Source organism: Manis pentadactyla, chromosome 4 (genome assembly GCF_030020395.1).
Source record: "Manis pentadactyla isolate mManPen7 chromosome 4, mManPen7.hap1, whole genome shotgun sequence".
In the NCBI taxonomy this organism is placed as follows: Eukaryota; Metazoa; Chordata; class Mammalia; order Pholidota; family Manidae; genus Manis; species Manis pentadactyla.
This window is the reverse complement of record NC_080022.1, coordinates 180,574,015-180,584,197: the sequence shown is the minus strand read 5'-3', so window position 1 is coordinate 180,584,197 and position 10,183 is coordinate 180,574,015. Positions and strand designations below refer to the sequence as shown.

General features: G+C 43.7%; 1 protein-coding gene across 1 annotated transcript; it reads right to left on the bottom strand.

Moving 5' to 3' along the window:
• Nucleotides 1–2,035: 2,035 nt before the first annotated feature.
• On the bottom strand, nucleotides 2,036–9,715 carry KCNJ2 (potassium inwardly rectifying channel subfamily J member 2). Its single transcript, XM_036900134.2, has 2 exons — nucleotides 9,541–9,715; nucleotides 2,036–4,556 (listed from the first exon to the last, which is right to left on the bottom strand). Exon 2 carries the CDS (start codon nucleotides 4,329–4,331, stop codon nucleotides 3,048–3,050), a length of 1,284 nt encoding a protein of 427 aa, XP_036756029.1. The 5' UTR covers nucleotides 4,332–4,556; nucleotides 9,541–9,715; the 3' UTR covers nucleotides 2,036–3,047.
• Nucleotides 9,716–10,183: the final 468 nt, after the last annotated feature.

Here is a 10,183-nt window from a genome sequence, read left to right as displayed (position 1 = left end):
AAGGGGATTAGCTTGCAATAGAAAAGCAACACGTACCCGGGAACAGACCCCAGATATTCACGGTGAGTCTCTTGAATCTTCACTGCAATGACGTATGGGCACTAATTAAGGAGACCCAGTCATTAAGGACAAAGGTTTTGAAGGTAAAATGCAACAAAAAAAATGTTGTGCATTTACGTGTGTCTTGGCTCTTGACAAAAAGAAAGAAAGAAATAAAGAAAATTGCCATTTAACGCTTGTAACTGCTAAAATACTTGTAACTAGAAAAAAGCTTTCAAATGAACAGTCCATGCTGAAATAAATAACAGAGGAACATAGCAATACAAACCATATAAGGCTGGTAAATATTTGCTAAAACCATGCTAACCGGTAGCATCTAGGTACTAGCTCTCAGAAATGGCTGCACTGAAATTACACTTTCTATGGCGATGTGTTTTTCCTTTACAGACGTCTATTTACATTTGGCTTTAAATATGAAAATATCTGATAAACTTTATAAAATGTACACTTTAAAAACATAGCTTCTGCAAAATTTTCTTGAAAAAAAAAACACAAAACAAACCTGTGCACCAGAAATGTTAGATTTTTTTTCTCTTTTTTCACAAAGGAGTTAAAAGAATTCTCTCCCTCCTTCTACCCATTTCCCCACCCCCTGTCAAAGAGCTCAAGTCTTTTTGAGTGGCAGCACTTGTGTTCGGGGTGGGGGAGAACCTTCTTTGTGGTCACCCCCCCTTCTGCACTGTATCTTCATTTAATTTACATATCACTGAATACTCTTTGGTTTGATTATTTTCCTTTGCAAAATATCGAAATAGCAGCAGCTGAAGCCCTCGATACCCTCTCCCTGTCAACGGCCAAATTGTTGCCTCTTCTGTCAGTCCTCTTGTCTCCTCAATCCCAGTTCCTCCAACGCTAAGCAACTTCCCAAACCTGCCTTTAAATGTGGATTTAAAATAGCATCCATCTTGACATCTCACCTTGGTTACAGTGAAAGCAATGCCACAGTTTCAAACCCACCAACTTTGAAGGCTGAGAACAGCAGAAACTGTCATCTTATTGCAGGCACTGCATTCAGATATGGCTGCTAAAGAACCAGAGACCATCACAAACACCAATTTACGAAATACAGGATGCTAGAACAAGCTGTTTTTTAATGGCATACAGGGAAATAATACCATAAGAGAGTTGATTTTGAGATTCCAATGAGAAAGGAAAAGTCAGCAATCCCAGAATTCACAAATAAGAACCTTCAAACCAAAAAAAAAAAAAAAAAAGAGTTCCATTAGTGAGCTAGGACAGAAAATTTAAAAAAATAAATGTTTCTAGCAAGGCAGGCAGCCAGGCAGGAGGAGAGATTTCTAGAAAGCAATGTGTCTTTAGCGATCTGCTCTAGGGCTCCATAGGTAACATGATCAGCTCAGATTCAATCAGGAGCATGCACACATAAAGGAGAAATAACTCTTTTGGACCATTATTCCCTTTACGTGGGCCTGTGTTATATTTTTTTATGGCTTTTGCTGACCCTGAAATACTGAGACGTTTTCATTCTTTCCCTCTACCATTAAAAAAAGAACTTTCCTCTCCCTCCTGAATACTTGAGCTGATGAGCTACATCAAAGCGACTAGTCCAGGTCTCACCACCTCCCCACTTTGGCATTTGCAGCCCTCCCAGATACTGTGGGACTCACTCCAGACAGACTGATCAGAAGAACCAGCCTTGAGGCCAGGCGTGGCATCTTTTTGAAGGCAAAGTCAGGCTGGAAATGTCCTGACAGGGCAACAATTTCAGCCGCAAGGGTTTAAACCTATTTTATCTTTCATGTTGGATGGCTCGATTTTTAGGATGCCAACTAACTTCAACGTAGTTCTTAACCTATGGAATACATTTTGGAATGTGCAGAAAGGGAAAAATCCAGAAAAATCTAAGAGCACATCACCACTTCTCACCTTATATGTTACCCTGGCCAGCACTACCTCGCAGGGAAGAAAAGATTTGTATATATATATATATATATTTTTTCTCTCTGTGTGTGTGTGTGTGTGTGTGTGTGTGTGTGTGTGAATTTTACTTCCCATTTCTCCTTCCTCCTATAACATGAAAGTTGCATGAAAGAACAAAGTTTTAAAAAGCACTACGTTTACTAGATCCTGTGTGCATGATGTTCTATTTTCTGAATAAGGTGCAGTTCAAGGTCTTGCTGAGGTTCAAAGTTACTGTCTCTTGATTCCAAGGCAGCCATGGGGCTTTCCTCCCTTTTTACTATAAGCTCCACTGTGCAAAAATGTGCATTATCTTTGGTATTTATTTTAGGTAGTCTAAGTTAAAATTTTAGATAACCCATTAACATCATGGAGGAAAAGAAAAATAAATCCCAACCCAGAGGCTACCATTTGGCTAGTGTTACATAATGCCCTTATGTAACCAGGGAGAGAGAAAGAGAGAGAGAGGGGGAGGGACGGAGAGAGAGAAATCAATTCTAGCAAACAAATTACTGGCCTCAAAAAATCAGGCTCTCATTTTGGCAGCTAATAGCCAAATACTTGCCACTTTGAAGTGCATATCATGAGCTTTCAACAAAGTTCAACACTGACTTTTAAATTACACAGAGAAAAACTACACTACAACAAAAATACCATTTGTGTTCATGTAGTTAGCAGCTTTTCAAAAATTAAGGCAGAGTCTTGCCTTTGTTATGCCATTAAAAACATTCTTGTTCCCTAAAGAGAAGCATTCTGGATAAGTCAAATACCCAACCAAGGCTTGCCTGCAAGTTCAAGTTTTGTAAAAAACACAAAACAAAACATAAAAACCCCATAACTTATTCTACAACACGTATGTGCCATCGGGTCCCGGGGAGGCATGTTTAGTGCTTTATGTTCATCTTCGAGCTTACAGTCTTTCTTGGAAGCCATTGTGCTAGCCTCAGTCCCTTGTGGCTACTTGCCTTGACCGACCTCTTCACCAGTACCGTCGTCTGAATAACTGTTTTGGGCCTTTGACCAACAGACTGTTTTAAAGTAAATATTCCAGAGAAGGAATGAGTTAGTCATATCTCCGATTCTCGCCGTAAGGGCCTGGGCTCTAGAGGTACACTTGCCTGGTTGTGAAGATCCAGGCCAGGGGGTGTGTCCGTACTAGTGCTTTCTGGCACTCCATTTTCACTGTCATCTTCCTCTCTGCTGGTGAGGGCAACTTCATTTTCATAGCAAAATGAGTTTGCATTCGAGAGGATGTATTTCTTTTCTGCTAAGTCTCTGGCGCTACAAATGGGTGTGTTGGGGACTTCGTAAGTCTTGTGGAACCTTGAATAGTCCACCTTATAGTAGTGCTTCTCTTCAAAGAGAACAGGCTCATAGCGGTGGCCCCAGAGGATTTCGTTTGCCAGATAGGAGCTGCGGCACTGCGTTGTCATGGCAGTAGCTTCCACCATGCCTTCCAGTATTACCACGATTTCAAAGTCTGCATTGTCGATGTCTTGTTTACTCAAATCGTATAAAGGACTGTCTTCATCTATCTCGTGGACGATCGTGATGGGGGACACCAGAAATATACGGTCGATTCCACTGTCAAAGCCGACGTTGATGTCTATTTGATCCAGGGGGATGTATTCCCCTTCGGATGTGATTCTGGATTTGAGGAGCTGCGCTCGGACGTGAGCCTCCACCAAGTGGCTTTTGCGCAGATTGCCCACGCGCCACATGAGACACAGCTTGCCATCTCTCATGGCGATCACAGCGTTGTGACTGAAGACAAGCGTCTCGTTCCTCTTCTTCGGCTTTGCCATCTTGGCCATGACCGCCCCGATGATGAAGGCGTCGATGATGCAGCCCACGATCGACTGGAACACCACCATGAAGACGGCGACGGGGCATTCGTCCGTGACGCACCTGAAGCCGTAGCCTATGGTGGTCTGGGTCTCAATGGAGAAGAGGAAGGCGGCCGTGAAGCTGCTGACCTCAGACACACAAGCTTTGCTCTCTTTCGAGGCATCCAGATCCCCGTGGAGCAGAGCTATCAACCAAAACACGCAGCCAAAAAACAGCCACGAGAGCACGAAGGCCAGGCAGAAGATGACCAGCATCCACCTCCAACGGATGTCCACACACGTGGTGAAGATGTCTGCGAGGTACCGTTGTCCCTTCTCACCCACGTTGATGAACTGAACGTTACAGTGGCCGTCTTTCTTCACGAAGCGGCTCCTGCACTGCTGTCGAGTGTGGACTTTACTCTTCCCGTTCCCAAAGCCATTGGCAACCGCCATGGTGGCTAACTTCATGCCGTCCTCTTCCGAAGAGACGATGCTATAGCGGTTGGTCCGCACACTGCCCATCGCTTCTGCTGTGGACTCCAGAGCTTCTGCTTTGGAAAACAGTCTGAGTTTTTGCAAAACCCTTTGGAGAAACAGTTTTGAATGTTCAGTGGGGACACACACACACAAAAAATAATAATAATAGCGAGAGATGTGGTCTCCGGGAGCCTTAAGGTTCTATCACAGTCCGTCTACTGACATGCAGAGTCACCTTAGTAACTCGGCTTTCCATCCAGAGAACACGTCCTGCAGAAAAAGAGACACCCTTCATTACGAAAGAAGTCATTAGTAAAGGGTTCTACTTTCTAAGGCAACATTTCCTTGCAAGACACTGAGTCAGATATGCATAAATATACTCTGCATTTAATTATAGGGTTTTTAATTTCTTTGTACCCTAAAAACATTTTTTATTTTATTTAAATGCATATAGTCATTAAGCATAGACGAGTTAATTGTGACAGTCTTGGAACCAAAATTTTAGGCCCTTTTTCCCACTTTTTTTTTTTTTTTTGGCCAGCAATCTAGGAGCTTCCATGTCACAGACCTAGTCTCTCCTCTACCGTTTCCTTTCACCTTCTCTGCCTGCTAGGGTCCCAAGTTAATACGCAAAAGAAAGACTTTCAAAATCCAAGACTTGTCACAAAGCTTCAAGAACTCAAGAATGTTCTAGAGAACATTTCATATGAATGTAGAACATTAAAATTGAGCTGCAGGTGCATTATGGGACAATAACAGAGCCCTTGATGACTAGGTTGAAATCAGAAGGCACAGACTACTTTGTTTAAATGCTAAAACTGAGTAGACAGCCTTTCTAATAATCAGAAATGAATCCCTGTTTCTGGAGACTGGGCTTGCTCTATCACTTCACACACTTTAAGCAGCCACTGTGTAGAAATGCCTAGTAACATCTCTGTAAGTGCACGTGATTCTGACACGAAGGCACAGGTTTGCTCTGGGGATAGAGAGCGACTCCGTTGCTTAGCAATCAGAGTTCTGAAATTCTCCGGAGATGGGACTGCCAATTGTAATGACAGCCGAGGAAGTAAGAACCTTTGTGCCAAAGGACGAGGTCTTTAGCGGATTAAGATAAGGCAGGAACTCATTTCATATGGGTCCAATTCTGTGTTTTCCCAAACAGAGACAACTTTGTCAGAGTAAATCATAAACGTCCGTCAGCTTAGTTTCATTTCCAGTGCTGTTGTTTGCTATGTTCCTATGGAGAAGGCGCTCACCTTTACTTAATTTGAACAAATAGGAGTTTCCCATTTTCTCCTCTTGCCTCATCCTTCCCCAGGTAAAGGCTACCTATTTAACTTTCAATCTTTGCTCCAAATAAACCTTTTCTGTTTTGTTTTGTTTTGTTACTTGACTAACTAGCAAAAGCCTAAGGTAAGTCTACGGTGTATCCTTTACCGTATGTAAATTAACAAAACTAAGATAGCATAGAACTAAAAAGTAACAGTGATTCTCCACTTTGCAAACAACTGCAATCTATCTCCTGTAGTAAAGGGGGACAACGAAAAACAGATGGAGAGGATCAGAAATCTGTTGAAGCCCTGAGAAAACGACTCTACTTTTTTCTTTCTCCCCCCAAATTACATTAAGACTAAGCAGTGAACAGAACCAATTCCAGCCAAGCCAACTGCAAACAAATAAAGCAAATCATTTACCTTATTGTTGTGCACCCCTTTAAAGAGGCAAGGTGCATTGTCTTTGAAAATGCCTTGTTACACTCTTCTCACTTATCCCTCTTTATCCAAGTTATTATGCAAGAATGTGCCCCAACACATTTTTCCTGAGATTAGTCATCTGTGAAAATTGCAATGTGTGTTACATTTTGGCAGCGTTTGACACCTAAATGATGCCTGATTTAAAAGTGCCTTTGAATCACTTTATAAAAAGAAGTTACTGTGCCTTCCCAGTCTTCCACCTGCTTCAATGTTTTGTCTGCTTCCCTGTGAAGTTTGTACTTGGACAAAAGAAACAAGACTCATATTCCTCAGAGTTCTAGATCCTGGACACGGAAATAATTTTTTCTAACAGTGATTTCAGCTTATTTGGCTCATATGAAATTGCCAGGCATTTCTACACAAAAACAGAAAGAGGTAGTAACAGAATACCAAATGCAGGTATACTTTGCAAAAAAGGGTGGGGAGGCCTCGTTTAAATTGTGCTTGTATCCTTGAGCTCTGATTGACTTCAGAATCTTTTATTATAAGCTGACACCAAGAAATTCCCTCTTCATGATTCAAAACAATCCCTTCATCTGTGTTACCATTAGGAACCATGAACAGACAGTCTCAAATTTCTGACTTATTTCTACACTCTTTCCAGATTAAAGCATAATAACCGTATGGAATCTAGACTGAATTATGAATTTCCAAAAATCCTGACCCCAGGATGTTAGTTTGAATTCCACATAACATACAATACCAGCTTCCTACAAATAGCTTTCTGCATTTAGAACCTTGAAAATAGCCTGTTTTGAGTGACTATTATTGTCTTATTTCCATAGTTAATGAGAGAATTTGGTCCACATGCAGAGCTTCATTTAGAAATTATACAATTTCTGCCTGGAAAGGGGGAAAAAAGATGATTTTGGCATAATGGAAACTTTTGTCACTTCAAATAGATATTTTTCAAAACAGATGTGCGTGTGTGTATGTGTATATACACATTATGTGCATTCAGACTACTGGGGAGCTGATTACATAGCAAAAATCTAGAACCTGCCAGTTTGATAGGATAATTGTCTTAACATTTCACTCTGAAGAATGCCATTCCTGTTGACCTGCCCAGACGCCTGAATGGCTTTAGGCAAGCAGAATACTACTTGTCTACTCTTCTCTCACTGAAAATCACTAATTCATGAGCATCTGGGAAAAAGTTTCACTGGGAACAGGGCTTTCATGCAACTTTATTTTAGGCATAGATTCAAAATAATTCTTTGAGAAACATGAGATGAAGAGTACGTGAGAACACTAAAGTGATCGGACTCCTTAAAGGGCACAGTTCTGGAGATCTGATATTTGATTGATGAACAATGTGTAAATTCCCCTTTCAGCCAAAATATTTAAGGGACTGATGTAAATTTAAGAGACAAAATAATCATTTTACCCAGGCTAAAACCAATGAGGTAGAAAGTATTTCTGGGAAATGGAGAGGCTACATGTGGTGCTGTTCATGTTAAGACTATTTATAGGCTGAGCCAAAATTAAGCATAAGCAATGGAAAAAAATAGTTCAGTGTTTCAGTCTTAGGTAGATGTTAAAGGAGAGAGAGCCTTGGATTATTACAAGGTCAAGGAGATAACATGGCAAAAAATGAGTGAACCTAACTCATTTTTACCATAGGAAACATTTCCAATAGGGATTATAAAAACACCAGAAAAATGTCATTATGAAGAATCCAGGAGAGTAAATTGAATGTGTCCCATAATATGGTCATGGTGTGCAGTGAATATTTCTAACTAAGGATTGGAAATAAGGATAGTGAAAGTGTGCTGGGCTGACAGAGCAGCCTGCTAATGAGTGTTTGGAGCAGCTATTCCCCAGCTGACGCCATATAGACCAGCCTGAGTGTGCTCTGGGCACATGTTGCTATGTGAGCACAAATGCTAGCAAAGCCATCTCTCAGAAGCTCAGTAAACAGAAGGGAGGGGGAAGGGAAGGAGAGCTGGGGTGGGATGCCCATTTAGCTCTGTGAGCACTGTAACATTTATACTCAACAGTGCTTGCAGTATCACTCAGAGTTTGCAAATGCTGCAAAATATACACATTCGGTAAACAAAGATGCACATACACACAAGCTTTGAACAGTCAATCTGTTTAGGTAAAGATGCGGTCAATCTTCCACGCTACTCAAAAGTCATCCAAGGACTCTACAGTTAACCAGATCTTCTACAGCTGGAGGGTCTCAGGGAAGTAGAAATACGGTGTATTCTTTTTTTTAAAAAGGCCAAATTCACAAGAGGTTAGAATAAATATTCCCATGGATACCACTAACATAAAAGCGCCACTAAAACCTGAAGGGGAGGGGCTGAAAGCAAGTGAAATGACCTTGACTTCAACTCTCACCCCTCCCACCATCCTTGAAGTGACCTCTCTTACTCCTGAGCAAGAAGATTTTTCTGGATAATGGCAAAATATAAATAAAGTATCTGGCGTGAGGGTTTAAGTGAGCAGGAAAAAACTAGGGAGTGTACAGGTACTATAAAGCAGACATAGAACAGTGGGGAGAAGAAATCTGACAGCCTAGCGACTACTAATGCGAAAAGAAAATAAGCAATAAAAGGCAATATGCAGCTTTGCATACCCAAAACACGTTTTAAAATAATGCCTTATTTCCTAGAAGGTAAATTCTGAGTTTATGAAAATCGCCGGGATTCACAGCAGTATCCTAGTTACCACGCTTCTGAAAGGCTTACCCAGACAGACATTCAACTGTCCGTTTCCTATCTCTACTTTTTTTATTTTTGTCATGACGAGTCCATCTTATGATGCAATCTTTTTTGCAGAATCAAGTCATTTTGACCGCTGTGCTTCCCTGAAACCACGCTGCCTTGAGCTTAGGTATTAATACAACTATTACTGAGAATAACAAGTTGCTAAGGGTAGAGTGACATAGGATGTGAAAGTTTTACGGTTCTTCGGGCTTAAATCCTACTCGGGCTCGCGCTCTGTTCCCCAGCAAGGCAACTTTGAGACGCTCGCTCTGTTTGGAATTTGACCCTACTCTCGAAGCAATGACAAAGGGAAAAGAGAGAGAGAGAGACGCCAAGGATCAAGACTAGTGCTGAGTCCCAAGGTCTGCCAAGGCTGAGACCAGCGCTCTGGACACCCACTTCTGCCCACCCACCCCTCGGTCTTTTGCCTTAGAGCCAGAATCGAACACAAGCTCCCTCGCCCTTGTCTCTAAACTCACTATCTCGCTACAGTTGGTGCATTGGAAGTTATGAGCACAAACAGATGCTGCAGAAAAATCTGTTTCTATTGCTCAACTGTTCCAAGCATGTCTCAGTATTTTTAGCTCTGGGGATGTTCTGGTGCTCACACAAACTCTATAGGCATGATCTGGGACTCCGGAGCGTGGGTGAGTGCTCCAGCAGCGTGACAGCTGGGCACCGCTGGAAGAGCGGGGCAGGGCAGAGTCGGGGATGGCAGCCCGAGTCCACTCCCCAGGACACACAGGCAGCGAGAGAGGAGGCAAGAAAACACACAGCAGCCCTTACCTGTTGCTGGCGCAGCAGCATGGGGACATGGAGTGGAAGTGGGGGCTACAGAGGCATGTAAAATCCAGCAGTTTGTAAAAGCCAGTGAGCCAAAACAACCCAGAATTCCCAAGACCCAGCTTGCCGGCGCCGGGGGAAGCTGCGCGCTGGCCAAGGCTCCAGTGCGCTCTGCAATATCCTGGGCTCTTTTTAGATCCTGGGCTCGAGATTACCGGCCCGCCTGGCTCCGCCCCCAGCCACCCCCGGCCAATCGCAGTGCGCCTGGCCGTGCGGCCAGCCCCGAGCCCTGCGGCGGGGAGGGGAGGATGCTACACCCGCCGCCCAGCGCGTTGCGCCGCCGGCGGGGAGAACCTGCCGCCGCCGCCTCCCCCCCTCCGCCCTGCGAGCGGGCGGCGGAGCCAGGCCGGGGCTGGGGAGGAGGAAATTGCGCCCCAGCTGGGACGGCAGCAGGTGGGAAGCTCCGCGGCCGGCCGGGCTTTTGCGGCTGCCTAATTGCAGCCTGGCCTTGGGCAAAGCTTCCTACACCTCTCCGAGCCCCACACTTCCCCTTTCCTGTCCTCGGCGCGGGCCGTGCTGCGTGCTCCTCCAGAGCCCCGCGAGGTGCCAGTGCCCGGGCGAAACGTTTGCAGCCGGGGAGGATTGC

What these genes read in the sequence shown, in the direction of transcription:
- KCNJ2 (XM_036900134.2), bottom strand. Translation starts at nt 4,331, where the DNA reads ATGGGCAGTGTGCGGACCAACCGCTATAGCATCGTCTCTTCGGAAGAG.